Source organism: Tauraco erythrolophus, chromosome 16, assembly GCF_009769465.1.
Source record: "Tauraco erythrolophus isolate bTauEry1 chromosome 16, bTauEry1.pri, whole genome shotgun sequence".
Classification (NCBI taxonomy): Eukaryota; Metazoa; Chordata; class Aves; order Musophagiformes; family Musophagidae; genus Tauraco; species Tauraco erythrolophus.
Genome location: NC_141480.1, coordinates 10,197,668 through 10,212,062, shown reverse-complemented (window position 1 = coordinate 10,212,062; position 14,395 = coordinate 10,197,668). Strand labels below are relative to the sequence as shown.

Sequence of the window (14,395 nt, the reverse complement as noted above, 5' to 3'; positions counted from 1 at the left end):
GACCCCGACGGCCCCATCCCCCCACCGCCCGCCCCGCCGGCCCCCCGCCCCGCCGCCCGCCCAGCATACCCAGGCCTGACCCACCCGCTCCAGCCCCCCCTGGCTCCATGGCGAGGACGGACCCCTGACAGCGGGCACCCACGGGCCAGAGGAGACGCTGCCGGGCACGGCCCGGGGAGATGCCCTCAGTGGCCCTGATGGCATCGGGTCCTGCCCTGGCCCTGCTGCTGCCCTGAGCATCCCATCCCCCACCCCGAGGGCAGGGAGAGGCGGGGGCCTCCCCCCCCCCCCCCGGGGCCAGCAGCCGAGATGGTGATGTCCCAGGGCACCTACACCTTCCTCACCTGCTTCGCGGGCTTCTGGCTCATCTGGGGGCTCATCGTGCTGCTGTGCTGCTTCTGCAGCTACCTGCGGCGGCGGGTGAAGCGGCAGCAGGAGGAGCGGCTGCGGGAGCAGAGCCTGCGCGCGCTGGAGCTGGAGCCACTGCACTACGAGGGTTATGGGGGCAGCCCCCCCGGCATCGCCATCCCCCACCGCCTCCGCCTTGAGCCCCACCATCATCACCCCCACCACATCCCACCCCCCCGGCCCTGGAGCTGTCGGCACGGTAAGGAGCACGGGGGGGCTCTCGGCATCCCCGGAGCACGTGCCTCCCCCTTTTTATGGGGGGGGGGCGGGGACACAGCGTGAGAGCTGGAGCGCAGCACTGACGGCGGGGGGTCGGGGGGGGCTTTGCCTTGCAGAATCGGACCTGTCGAAGCCGCCGTGCTACGAGGAGGCACTGCTGATGGCGGAGCCCCCCCCGCCGTACAGCGAGGTGCTGATGGACACGCGGGGGCTCTACCGCAAAATCAACACCCCCTTCCTGAGCCACGAGCGGCTGGAGAAGCAGGAGCAGCCCCCCAGCTACAAACCCCTTTTCCTGGATGCTGGCTATGGTTCGGCGCTGCACCTGCCCCGCTCAGCCAGCCCCGGCCCTGCCTGCCCGGACCTCTACCTGCAGGCAGAGTGCTCCCCCCGCATGTTTCCCAGCTGGACGGACTCGGAGCTCAGCAGCAGGGACACCTACGAGCCGGGACCCTGGCACCTCCCGGTCTCCATGCCCCTCTTCGGCAGGACTACCGCTGTCTAAAGGTGGCCCCGGGGGACCCCCGGACCTTGCCACGGGTGCGTTCGGTTGCCCGCGTCACCCCGAGGATGCCCACCCTGGCACGGGCCATCGCTGCTGGCACGGAAGGGGCTGGTTCCCCGTCTGGCCCCCGCCGGCCCCGCCATGGCCGGGGGCGCTGGGGACCCGGACTCTGCTCTGTTTCTTAAATTTTTTGTTTGTTACAGTTTGAGAATAAAAGTTTGTGGCTCGGGTTCACCTCCCAGCGGGCTGGTGTCACAGAACCCCCCTGGGTGGCAGCAGACCCCCCCTATCCCGGCCCTCCCTGCCCACCCCCCCCCCCCCCCACCAGGCTGCAGCCCCCATGGGAGTCGCTTTATTTATTAACAGACATGAGCACACTGCCAGTACAGAACTTGTGCTTTCCAAAAACAGTTACTGTAGGATGGGGGGAGAAGGGCCAAGCAGGGGCCAAGCAGGGTGGGGTAGAGAGGGGGCTCCCGGCGAGAAAGGAGTGGGGGGAGAGTAAAAGCCCCATGCCAGCTCCCTGCCAGGGTCGGGGGGGGCTGCTGGCCACAGCCTCGCCTCGGTCGGGTCACTTTATTGCCATATTCATTTATTATTGTTATTCCTATTTTTTTGGACTCGTGCAAAATACTGGGGGGCTCCCGGGGGTCACGAAGAGAACGAGGACTCTGACCCACAGCCTGGCAGGGGATGCGAGTGTGTGTTCCCCCCTCCCCTGAAAAAGCGCTGGGACAGCAGGGGCGGGAAACGGGATTGCTAAGGGGGGCTGGGAGGGGCTGACACGGCTCCTAACGACAAATTAAAAAAGGGGGAGGGGGCTGTAAAAGGTGCCCCGGGGCAGGGGCGCAGTGGGTGGCCCCCACCTGGAGGCCTCATCCTGCGGGGCCCCAACGGGGTGAGGGGGGGGGCCCGGCCCCTGGCTGCAGCCCCCCCACGCCCCGCACTGGCCGGAGGGGCTGCCTGTGCCAGCAGCAGGGCTCAGCCTTACAGGCTCCCCCCGAAGCTCTCTTCCTCCTCGGGCAGGGGGTCCGCATCCCAGCATGTGATGTCGATCTCTAGGGGACAGGGAGCGTGGAGGGGGTGTCAAGGTGGCATGGGGTGTCCCACACAGGGGGACAAGATGGTGTCAGGTGCCCCACAGTGGGACAGACACCCCACCCCACCCCCGCTCCATCCCTTCTCACCTGGGGGCTTGTTGTAGAAGATGGGCTGGGGGGCTTTAGCTGACGGCTCCTCAGAGGGGGGCACCTCCTCCTCCTGGGACTGGCTAAAGTAGCCTTCGCTGGCCTGGGCCGGGGGCGTGGGGGGAGGCAGTCAGGGCCCCTCCAGCCACCCATCACCTCCTTGACACACACACACCCACCCCCCCCCCCACCCCCAGCAATGCTCACCTGCTCCCCGCGACCTGGCGTCCCGTCCTTGGGGGCCATCTCCCCATTGGTGATGGGGGGGGTCTCTCGGCCTGGGACATCCTCCTGGGGGGCATGCTGGCAGCTGAGACCCTGGGGCTGGGGTTCCCCCCTGCTGGCTGCATCCTCCTCCTCCACGTCACAGAAGGTGGCAGGGGGCTCGGGCAGCTCGTCCAGGCTCAGCAAGGCACCCTCGTCAGGCAGTGTGGCTGGGGGACCCTCGGGGACCGGGGCAGCAGGCAGGGGCCAGGCAGCGGCAGGGGTTGCCCCATCACTCTGCCACAGGTCAATGAGGCTTTCGGGGTTTGGGGTCCCCCCAGGGTGGGGCTCGGTGGCCACAGGTGGTGGGGAGGGCTCAGTGGGCTCCAGGGTCACCAGGTCCCCCAGGGCATCACCCTCTACTGTCCAGACTGGCCTGGGGCTGGGTTCGTCCCCGGGGGGCTCGGTGGCCTTGTCCTCGGGTCCCAGGAAGGGCCAGTGCTGCTCGGAGGTGGTGGGCTCGGCCTCCTGGGTGCTGGGGCTGGGGGAGTCTGCAAGGGGGGCAACAGCAGTCAGTGGGGACACACCCCCTTGTCCAGGGCTGGGGGACATGCAGGGACAGGGCTGCAGCTGAGAAGGGGAGTCCTTTGGGCTGAGCACAGCAGGGAGATGCTGCGGGGATGGGTGGGAGTGGCTGGGCAGGGAGGGGACCGATGGCATGCACCTGGGGACCAGGGATGCATCAGGGTACCAGGGATGCACCAGGGACAGCAGGGACATGATGGGGGGGAGTGGTGTGGGGCAAGGTGATCCCCTGGGGGGGTTGGCTGGGCCCTGCTGGGGTGGGGGGAGTAGCTGGGAGGCACAGAGGGATGTCGAGGGGATGGGGAGGGGTGCGCTGGGAAGATGCAGAAGAGGAACCTGGGATGCACCAGCAGATGCAAAGGGGCCAGTGGGGACAAAGCAAGGCCAGTGGAGGGGGAAGAGCTGGCTGGGATGCAGTGGGACAGTGGGGATGCACAGAGAGAAGCAGCAATGCTGGCAGGGATACATTGGGGAATACAGCAGAGACAGCAGGGCTGCACCGGGTTGCTGTGGAGTTGGGGGGCACGTACGGAGCAGGGGGACACACTGGCGATGGTGGAGATGCACTGGAGATGGGGGGATGCATGGTGGGGGGGTTGTGCAGCAGAGACAGCAGGGATGCACTGGCATTAGAAAAAGCACTGGAGACAGCAGGGATGCAACAACGATGGCGGGACTGCACTGGGGGCGATGCAGCAGAAACGGCGGGGATGCACCGGCACGGAGCAGCGGATATGGTTGGGATGCGCTGAGGACACAGCAGAGACGGCGGGGATATACCGGGGGATGCAGACGGGACAGGGTGGATGCACTGAGCGATGCAAGGGAGGGTGGCAGGGCTGCAACATCAGGGCTGCAGCGGGGCATGCAGAGGAGCCAAAGGGGCTGCAGCAGGGATGCACTGCGGGGAACCGCGGGGATGTGGCCGGGCAGCCCCAGGCAGGGGCAGGCAGTGCCAGCCTTGTGCCCACCTTTGGGCGTTGCCGGCGTCTCGTCACCCGACGCGCGGGTGCCTGGCTCGCCCAGTGGCGTGGCGGCCGGGCTGGACTCGCAGGGGCTGCAGCCCGCTGCCGAGGCCTTGCGGTAGGCGTCCGACTGGCTGCCTGCGGACAAGGGAGACAGGGTGGCGTGGGGGGGCTGCCCACATGGCGAGGGGACTAGCACCCCAGTGCCACCCCTGCTCCTGCTCCACACCAACCCGGCCATGAGCTGGCAAATGTACATCACCATGTACCTGCCACTGTGTTGTCCCCTCCTGCGGTGTCAGGGCAAAGGCACCCATGGGTGCAGCAACCACCATGCCCCACTCCGGGCATCCCCACCGGCCCCACGCAGCAGCAGCTCCCGCATGTGCCAGGTACGGGGCCAGGCAGCCCCATACCCGTCGTGGTGCACGCTGGACCTGATCGCACGTCGCTCATGGGCCCTGGCACAGCCTTGCCTCCGCAGGCACGCTCTGTGTCCTGCTACTCCTGGCTGGGGGGGCGGGCAAAGCCTCACATGGCCCCAGGCACCATCTGGCCCCTTCGGGCCCATGGGCACAGCCCCACACGATCCTGGGCACAGCCTTTTCCATCCCACACTGTCCCATGGGCACAGTCCTGTGTGGTCCAGGGCAGAGCCTGCCCCGTCCCCTTCTGTCTCATAGGAACAGCCTGCCCCATCCGCCTCTGTCCCATCAGCAGAGCCTGCCCTGTGCCCCCTCTATCCCATGGGCACAGCCTGTTCCGTTCCATGGCAGAGCATCATCTTCCCAGGCACAGCTCTGCCTGGTATCCCCTCCCCATAACCACAGCACAACCTGCCCCATGGGCACAGCCTGCTGCATCCCCCCACCCCAGGGGCACGGCACCCACTGTGGGGCCAGCCCCAGCCAGCCGGGGCATGCAGGGTGCCTGTGGGTGCAGGCGTAGCCCCCACTGGCCCGCTCAAGGTGCCCGCGGGAGGGGCGCTGCCTCTGCTGTTGGCCCGGTGTGCCGTGGGGCTGGGGTGGGCTGTGGGGCGGCTGGCCACTGCTTGGCCCCCCAGAGCTGCATGCCCAGGGGCTCTCAGCGACCTACATGGGAAGAAAGAGGAGAGATTTGGGGTGCGGTGGCAGGTGATATAGGGGAAAGGGGTCCGCGGGGGGGAGGAGGAGGAGGAGGAAGAAGAAGGCGGCCCACTGTCAGCTGTCTTTATGAAAGGACAGTGCAGACGACCTGCCGAGAGAAAGACAGACAGACGGACGGACGGAGAGAGAGAGAGAGCAAAGAGATGGGTCAGTCCCTGCTCAGAGCAGCCTTGGTGGGGCTGGGGCACCCAGGCACTGGGGTGGGAAGACAGCGGGACAGGAGGCAGCACCAACGGTGCAGTGGGAGGATGATGGGACAAGAGGATGGAAAGACAGCGGGACAGGTGGATGGGAGGCAGCGCTGTGCGGCCAGATGAGGAGAGAGGCCGGGACACGGCCATGGGACCAACTATCTGCTCAGGCAGAGCACGGTCCCACAGCATCAACCCACGGCACAACCACAACACACAGCCCACAGCACGACCCACGGCACAGCCCCATGGCATTGCCCTGAGGCACACCCCATGGCACAGCCCACGGCACAGCCCATGGCATAACCCATGGCATGACCACACAGCAAGAACACACATCACAGCCCCCACTACAGCACAGCCCACAGCACAGCCCATGGCATAACCCATGGCATGACCACACAGCAAGAACCCACATCACAGCCCCCACCCTGGCACAGCCCCATGGCACAGCCCATGGCATAACCCATGGCATGACCACATAGCAAGAACACACATCACAGCCCCCACCCTGGCACAGCCCCACGGCACAGCCCCATGGTACAGCCCCGCCAGTGTAGTCCCCCAGCACCACCCCAGCACAGCCCCATGACATGGCCCCGTGGCCGGAGGCACCCACCAGGACAAGCAGCCCCTGCCCTAGAGCTGCAAAAAGAGTCCCCAGGCTGGACCCCAGCTGTGGGGCAGCCCAGCCTCCCCATGGGGCACTCCCTGCCAGTCCCACACCTGCCCCACTCACTCCTGCCCCCTTCAGCTGCCCCCATGGGATGAGTTTCCTTCCCAAGCCACCCCCACCGCACCAACCATGCTGCCGCCGTGGCTGCCAGCGTGGTGCCGTGACAGGTGGGTGCATGACCCCAGCAAGGAGCGAGACGAGCCCCCCCTTGCTGAAGACAATCCGGCACCCAGCCCCTGCCAAGCTGCCAGGGCCCCGTGAGGTGCGGTGGCAGCAGTGGTGATGGTGGCCCAGCAGAGCAAGACGCCCCCCTGCCCTCCTTGTGCCCACAGCACTACAACTGTGACGCTGGGGACCATAGAGGGGACACCCTCTCCCCACATTACAGCTCTGGTCCCCCCCAGATCCCGCTGCAACCCGCCGAGCTTCGGGGAGCCTCAGCAGCACTGCACTCACCTGCTCCGCAGCCTGCAGCCCCCCCTGGCCTCTCTGTGCCCCCCCGCTGCCCCCAGCCCCCCCAGCCCCTCACCTGTCCTGTGGCTGCCTGGTGAGATGGCGTCGCTGCTGCCCGATGCCACCCGCTCCTGCTGCTTGAAGAAGTCCCGGGGGTTGTCAGGCCGCTGAGCGATGATGGCAGCAGCCTCCTGCGCGGACGGGGGAGGCTGAAACCCACCGCCCTGGTGGCGCGGGGCTGTGGGACTACCCCACACACAGCCCCTGGCTCGGTCCCCATCCCGCTGTGGGCACCGCTGGCTGGGGAGCAAGGACTGGCACTGGGCATGGCCACTGCCGTGCTCACCTCCACCTCCGACTCAGATTTCCTGAGCTGCTGCCTGTCATCCTCCTCTTGTTGCTCCCCCTGGGAAGAGACACGGCGTCACCCCCCGGCCCTGGGACGCCCTAAGGACCTGGCTGGGAGAAGCTCTTCCCTGGAGGTGATGCCAGGTGGCAGCTCTGGCTCCAGCCATCCCTGTCCCCACGCCTGTCACGGCACTTACGAAGATGGACTGCTCCTTCAGGCGTTGCCGGGCCTCCTCCGCCTCCATGCTCTGCTGCTTCCGCCTGCAACGGGGGCACGGGAGAGAGGCTGGGCACCGGCTCCTGCCAGCCCCTGCCCCGACCCCTTCCCATGACCGAACACCCATGCACCCACTCAGACACTCGCAGCACGCGCACAGCCATTCCGTACACGCACGTCCCCCCCGGCCCCCGCCGTGCCTGTGCTCCTCGATCTGCTCCTCGCGCTCCCGGTAGCGCCGCTCCCGCTCCTCCTGCTCCAGCCGCTCCTGCTCCATCCGTTCCTGCTCGAACCGCAGCCGGGCATCCAGGGCCTTTTTCCGCTCCTCCTCCTTACGCAATTCCTCCTCTTTCTGATGGAGTGGGGAGATGAAGGACTGTCCGTCAGCCTGCCGGCAGCTCACCCCACTCCCCGGGGGCCACCAGCTGCTCCCCTGGACCCCACCTTAGCTTGTTCCCAGAACTGCTCACGGTTGAGCCGCTTCATCTCCACAGTGGCATCGGTTTTCTGGTATGTGGTGCCCTGGGACGGAGGAGAGGTGGGGGGGGCAGAGGGGCTGGGATCAGCGAGGGGGAATAACAGTAAGCAGCACACAGGGTGAGGGGCTGCAGCAGACAGGCGCCCCGGGTGGGAGGGACGTTCCGCACCCACTGCCACCACCGCCACGGGGACATTACCACGGGCTCAGCATTCTCGTCCTCCCGCAGTCGCAGGCGGTGCAGCACCGGGCTGGAGACACGGGCCAGCCCGTTGGAGAGCCGCTGCCCGATGGCCCCTGGGTCGATGTCCTCCACGCTGCTGGCATTGACAATGACGTCCACGCCCTGGAGGGTGGTGAGCGGCCATGAGGGACCGGGATCAGTGCCCTGGCGGCATCGTCCCCCTCCCCAGCGTCACCCACCTGGAAGAACTCGGCGATCTTGGCCACGTGGCTGGCGCAGGCACACTTGCGGGCATCCGGCACGTCCTCACCCACCTGTGGCAGCCGGGGAGTGGCTGAGCCAGGGAGGCGTGGTGGGGTGACCCCCACCCCACTGACCACCATGGGGCAGCAGGACTGTGGGGCACTCACAGCCCCTTTGGCCACCGTGGGCTTCTCCCTCACTCTCAGCCATGCCCCTGCCAACACTGCAGCCCCAGTGGACATGGCACTTCTGCAGCATGGATCCCTCACTCACCCAGTTGACGAGGACATATTTGGGGAGCACGGCCTGGGGGTCCTTGACACTGCAGAAGCCATACATCACCTTCTGGATCTCAAAGTGGCCGGAGAGCTCCAGCAAACCTCCACCTGGCACAGCACCATCAGCCACGTCCACCCAGCACCAGGATGGGTGCTAGGGAAAATGCCGGCAGAGCCGAGCCAGTTGCAGGGACAGAGGACCTTACCTCCCGATGCTGCCAGCTTCAGGTCATCGGAGCCATCCTCATATGTGTAGAGGGCCCTGGGAAGACAGCATGAGTGAGCTATGGCTGGGCAAAGTGTGGGGCAGCTCCCCCACCTCTCCATCCTGCTAACTGACGCAAGGGCAGGTCCTGGGGGACTGGCCAGGTGTCCCCAAGGTGCCACAGAGCCACCCCAACCCCTTGTCCATCGCCACCACAAAGGGCCAGGCTGCCAGGCAGAGCAGGCAGGACTTCAGACAGGGCCTATCCCCCTACCCTGCTGGCTGGCAGCCATGGGGCAGGGTTCCAAGCTCGGGGACAGAAGGGTCACTTGGGCATGGAGACCAGCTGGCTGACATGTCACAAGTCACTGCAGCCTCGCAGCAACTCGCACGCCCATCTCTGTCTCCACCCCGACCTTGCTGGTTACTGACCAGCTTTGGGGACAGCCCCACACCCCAGCAGGGAACTTGGGGCTGCTCACGTGCCCGGCTGCGTGAGCCGCCGGCCCGGGAGGCACCAGGCCGGGGGAGGACGCCGGAGCACCAGCAGCAGCAAATCAATGTGCCGCCGGGGTGTGATGGGGCTGTCATGGAGACTGTTCCTTGGAAACCGTTCCCGGCGGATGGGAAACCCCCTCTCGCTCCCACTGTGCCCTGGCCAGCCCCCTGGGGCTCCATGGGGACCTCCACTAGCCTGCACCTCCCCAGGGGTGTGCAGCCAGCTACGAGGTGGGGAGAGGATGCATGCCGAACCAGTCCAGGGCGGGTGGGCGAGGGGATGGATGTTGCTAGGCAACCAGCATCCTCCATCACCATGGCAACCCCCCATCCCAGCTGGGATGCAGCTCGCCCCGATGACGAGGTGATTAGCAGAGGGGAGCGGGGGAGGCAGGCAGGCAGTGGGGACCTGCCGGGGCCTGGCAGGCACCCAAACCTGCCTGCCACCGTCACGCGCTGCGCCCGGAAAGCCGGGGCCGCCCGTGCTGGACCACCCCCCCCAGTCCCTGCACCGGGGCGGGTGGGCGGCTCTGCCGATCGGCATTCGGCTGGCGGCGCCCGCACGGTGCTTTCCAGAGTGCCAAAATCCCCATGGTGCCAGGCAGAGCTGTCCTCACCCGAGCTTGCAGCTTCCAAACAGAGGCTGGGCTCAGGGATGGGAATCGGGGGGCCCCTACGGGCAGAGTCACCCCCAAACCAGGGCCATGGCTGGACCTTGAGAGTTGAAAACAAGGGGAAGGCAAGCAGGTGCCTAACACAGAGGGGGCCTCCCTTCACCCCCCCCCCAGTACCCACCGCCCCGTGAGCCCCCAGCAGCGAGCCGCAGATAATTGCACCAACAAGATTGACTTTAATCCGCACATCCCGATCCCGCTAATCAGCCACCCCAGCCGGCACCAGCTCCCAGCCTCAAGCCAGCAAAGCAGCTGCAAAGCACCGTCTGCGATGCCTGCGCCGGGGAAGGGTGGTGAATGCAGCCCCTGCCTGCAACCGCAGCCCTGGCCCAGGGGATCTGCTGTGATCACCCAGGAATAGGGGGGATGGCAGCAGTTTGGGGGAGCCCAGGGCTGTGGGCAGGGGTTGGGGGCTCACAGGGTGGAATGGAACTGGCTGCAGAGGGGAGGAAATAAGTAGGACAGAGCTAGGGTGTCTCTGCCTGGGGAGCCTGTGGGTGCTGGGGGCACCCACTGCCTGCTCTCCCCACCCTGGAACTCCCACCATGCAGGGCGGCATCCCAGCACAGTGCCGCTGCCTGCACCCAGGGGTGCTCACAGGGCAGCTGGGGCTTGGCAGGGTCCCATCATCCCAGGCACCGCCACAGAAACAGAGCCCTGCCCTGAGCATAGCCCAGCAGCACAACCTGACCCACACTGGGATGGGGGATCCGGAGCCAGCATCATGCCCAGGGGTGCCCCCAGGGACTCACAGCCCAATAGTATCACCACAAGCTCTGGCAGTGGGGACCAGCTGTGCCAGAGTGGGTGCAGGCATCATCCTACATCACCTACCCCCTTCAATGGGTTTTAATTCCTCCACTCAGCCCATACAGCCCCTTTCCACCCACTGGGCTCCCGGCATGTGGGTCACACGTGGGTGGAGATGCCTCATGCAGCCGAGGGAGGAGGGGTCCTCACAGCTGGGGGACTCCAGCAAGGATTCCCCATCACTCCGTCAAAGGGACAGTGGCCCTGCAGCCCTCGCATGGCCCCATTGCTCCCTGGAGTGGCACCCATGGGTGCCAGCACCTGAGGTACCCACAGCTGCCTGCTCCCCAAGCCATGGCCGGGGAGGGGGGAGCATCGCCCCAGCCCGCCCACCCCAGCCTGGGCACATGTGTTTCCAATGTGGCTGGGAGCTCCAGGGAGTCCGTGTGCTCAGAAAGCAGCACCAAATTCCTTTCTGATCGAGTAATGGGCCCCAGCAGCCTCCGCGGGGCCGGGCAGGGGAGGGGACGCTCGGACCCTCCAGGACCGGGCTTGGGGCAGGGTGGGGGGGAATCCCAGACTAAACACAGGGATCCCGGCCGGGTGAAAGCGCGGCATCCCCCAGCACCAGGCCAGGGCCGGGCTCCGGTGCAGTGTCCTCACAGTCCCTGGCTCAGTCAGGCTGGGCCACTGCTTGGGGACGGTCCCCATCACCTCCACCAGATGCAGCCCCTCCAGCATCACCCCTTATCCCACACCCAGGCACTGGGCCCTGCAGCACGGATGCTGCTTCTGCTGGCATCGAGTGCCAGGCACCCCCACTGAGCACAGGATGGAGGGGCTGGGGACCATGGGGCGAGCTCAGCCCCAAGGATGGAGGTGGCAGGGGCCCAGAGCTCGGCACCAGAGGTGGGGGGGCCCAGCCCCAGCACTCACCTTCCCGAGAGCCGTTTGTGCTGCTCTCAGCAGCTTTGGCAGGGAGGGCTCCTTTGCAACGACTGCTGGGAAGCGAGATGTACCCAGGGCTGACAGCTGCCTCCTGGCCGGCAACACACATCGTGCTCGCCCACGGCGCCCTTGGGCTGGTGGCAGCATCACGGAGCTCCCCAGAGACCCGAGGGAGAGGGACCTGCCCAGGCCCACACAGCCCGGGGAGTTCCCAGCAGAGGCCCAGCTAGAGAGTGGGGTGCATCCCAACTGGGGAGTGGGGGCACCCTGGCTGCGTAACCCCCAGCTGGTCAGTGAGTGCACAGCACGCACTCCAGCCAAGCGAGCAGCATGCACGGCATGGACCCAGCACCCAATGCTGCCCAGCACCCTGGCTCTGCCCAGCGAGCTGCGCCCCAGGGTGCCGGCAGCACCCCCCACGCATGGCACAGGCACCCATGGGGGGCAAGGAGAGGGTCCTGGGGACCAATGGCCCCAGCAGGCCCCCCAGCACCTGGGAGGGGCTGGGAGGTGCAGGTAGGTGCTGGGAGAATTGGGGTGGCGATGGGGAGATGCTCCCTGCGAGCTCCTGAGCTGGCGGCATCTGGGCCTGGATCCGGCCAGGCCCCAGCACCCGCAGCATGGAGTGCCCAGCACAGGGGGTGCAGGGCAGCCCGGGGGGTCCCGCCGGAGGAGGCCACCCCCCGCCCCGAGCCCGCAGCAGCCCCAGCCCGGCGAGGTGGTCCCGGGACGACGCACCGCAGCCCCCCGGGATACAGCACCCCAGGAGCTGGGGTGGCCGCGGACAGCGAGGCCGGGGGGCGATGCCCGGTCCCCCGTGGCCGCAGGCCTCGCTCTGCGGGGCAGAGGTGCCGCCCGCAGCCGGGGCACCGCCGGGGCCGGCCGGGAGCGAGGCCGGGATGAGGGCGCCCCGATCCCCGCCACCCCGAGCGCCCCTGCCCGCGGCTCCGGTTTCAGACAATGGCGAGGGACCCGGGGCCGGGCCCAGGACCGGGAGGACACCCCCGAGCCCCCCCGCAGTGCGCAGACCCCCCCGCTCCCCACGCTCGCTGCCCGGCGGGGGGGGTCGGGCCCTGCTGGGGGCTCCCGGCGGCGGCGGGTACCGGCGCTCGCACGTGCCGGCCCGGCGCAGACAAAGCGAGGACCGCGCCCCGGCCCGGTGCGGCGGCGGGCAGGTGCGGGCACCGGGGGCGGCGGGCCGGGCACACCCCCCACTCCCCGCCGCCCCGCCCGCCTTTGTGTGCCGGGGCTCCCGGCACCGCGGGCCCGGGGCGGCGGGGGGCGCAGCGCGGGGCGCGGCCGGTGTTACCGGGCGGCTCCGTTGCACAAAGGGCGGCGGCGGCGGGGACAAAGGGGCGGCGGCGGCGGCGGGCGCGCTCACCAGTCGGTGGGGCTGTCCTCGCCGATCACGTCCTGGTAGGAGGCGAGCAGCTCCAGGCGGTGCGCCGCGAAGCCGACGCCAGCCATGGCGGGGCCGGGATGCTGCCGGGGGGACCGGAGGGACCGGCCGCCTGCCCGCCTCCGAGACACTGCCGCAGCGGCCGGGCGGAGGGGCGAGCGGCGGGGAGGCTCCGCCCGCCGCCGCGCCCGGTCCTAGCGCCGCGAACGGCGCCCCCCCCCCCCGCCCCCCCCGCCCGGCCCCCGCCCCCGCCCCGGCCCCCGCCGAGCCCCCAGGGCATCCTGCCGGCCGCGCCGCTGGCACCGCGCCGGGACCCCTGGGGTGCGGACAGCATCGCCCCCGCCCCGGGCTGTCCCCGCACACGGCTGGTCCCCGGGATGCTGCACCCCGAGGACCCGCAGCCTGGGCTCTGCTCTGCCTCCGCAACCCCGCACCCCGGGCCATCCCCCGCCCCAGGGACCCTGAACCCCGAAAACCTGCACCTCTGCTCATCTCCCTCCTGGGAACCTGCATCCGGGTGGTTCTGCACCCTGGGCTCTCCTCTGCCCTTGGGACCCGCAACCTGTGCCACCCGCTCTTGGGAACCCTGCACCCTGGGGACCTCGCATGTTGGGGGCTCCTCTGCACCCCTGCCCCATCTCCCCTCCACCCTGGGGACATGGCAGGCCGGGAACCCCATGACCTCAGCTGCTCTCTGCCCTGAGACCTTGTGCCCCAAGATTTCCTCTCCAAAAACGCAGCACGGTGGGCTCTGCCCCACACACCCTGCCACATCCTTGCTGCTGCGCAAGATGTCAATGGGTGCAGCCTTTTTGGGGCCCCTTTGCTGCCTGCCTGCCCCTCTGTCCCCGACGCTCCCAACTCCCCTGATCCCCTCAGGACCCTGCCAGGCTGTGCAGGATGACACCTTTGCCAGGAGGTTTTACCTCCATGTGAACCCAAAAAGTTGCTGTTGCACTGACCAGCACAGGGCTCTCTGGGGGCTCCCAGCTGGGTCCACACACTTCCATCAGGGCAGGCAGCATTGCCCTGCGCCACCATGCCCCCTCGACCCCCAGCACTGCCCGCATCCCAGACCAGAATCGCACTGAAGGGGTCTGTGCGCCGGAGCGGTGGCAGCAGCATACGGGGCCTGATCCCTGCAGGTCAGGGCTGATGCCACTGTGGCCCTTCCTGAACCAAGTCATTCGGAGCAGCCTGTGGATGAGCCCCAGAGTTCAGTGGGACACGGGATAGGGTGCCATGGGCCCTGCTTGTGCTGCCTGCTCCCTCCCTGCCTGTACGCCCTCCTTGCACCAGCATTTCCGAGCCAGACTGGAGCCGGAGCCGCCCAAAGAGGCTGCAAGAGTTTGTGAGCAGCTGCAGAGCAGCTGCTGGGGCTGGTGTGGGGGCCGGGGCTGTGGCAGGCACCCTGCGAGGGGCTCAGCTGCCTTTGAGGGTGGATGTGGTGGGACCTCGCTCAAGGACATGGTGGCAGCTCTGTGCTCGCTGCAGTCAGGCTTTGTTCTCAGAGCAGCCCGGCCGCGGCCCCTCCCCAGGCTCCACCTCCGCAGCCCACCCGAGACCCTCCTTCTGCTGCCTGTGCACAGGCTCCTCGCATGGCGTGCAGAGCTGGTGGGCAAGAGCTGCTCTCGG

The 14,395-nt window shown here is 67.9% G+C and overlaps 2 protein-coding genes across 3 annotated transcripts; one reads left to right on the top strand and one right to left on the bottom strand.

Moving 5' to 3' along the window:
- Window positions 1–309: 309 nt before the first annotated feature.
- Window positions 310–1,132, top strand: PRR7 (proline rich 7, synaptic). Its single transcript, XM_086621741.1, is given in 2 exon segments — window positions 310–630; window positions 632–1,132. Coding segments are annotated over 2 exon segments (822 nt in total).
- Window positions 1,133–2,119: 987 nt separating this feature from the next.
- DBN1 (drebrin 1) lies at window positions 2,120–12,828 on the bottom strand. 2 transcript variants are annotated; one of them, XM_086621583.1, is made up of 16 exons: window positions 12,743–12,828; window positions 8,493–8,548; window positions 8,282–8,394; window positions 8,005–8,079; window positions 7,781–7,927; window positions 7,548–7,625; window positions 7,304–7,455; window positions 7,084–7,147; window positions 6,885–6,944; window positions 6,615–6,729; window positions 6,542–6,544; window positions 5,169–5,306; window positions 4,080–4,211; window positions 2,527–3,074; window positions 2,320–2,422; window positions 2,120–2,190 (listed from the first exon to the last, which is right to left on the bottom strand). In XM_086621583.1, exons 1-16 carry the CDS (start codon window positions 12,826–12,828, stop codon window positions 2,120–2,122), a joined length of 1,941 nt encoding a protein of 646 aa, XP_086477709.1. The 2 variants fall into 2 exon arrangements, with proteins under 2 accessions (XP_086477709.1, XP_086477710.1); XM_086621584.1 differs by lacking the exon at window positions 6,542–6,544.
- Between the last annotated feature and the right edge of the window lie 1,567 nt (window positions 12,829–14,395).

Bases quoted from the DNA above. Each gene is read 5' to 3' on its own strand.
- DBN1 (XM_086621583.1), bottom strand. From the start codon at position 12,828: ATGGCTGGCGTCGGCTTCGCGGCGCACCGCCTGGAGCTGCTCGCCTCC. The intron at 7,456-7,547 runs GTGGGGTCCAGG...CCACTCCATCAG, and splicing joins AGTTCTGGGAACAAGCTAAG to AAAGAGGAGGAATTGCGTAA. The intron at 2,191-2,319 runs GTGAGAAGGGAT...CCTGTCCCCTAG, and splicing joins CTTCTACAACAAGCCCCCAG to AGATCGACATCACATGCTGG.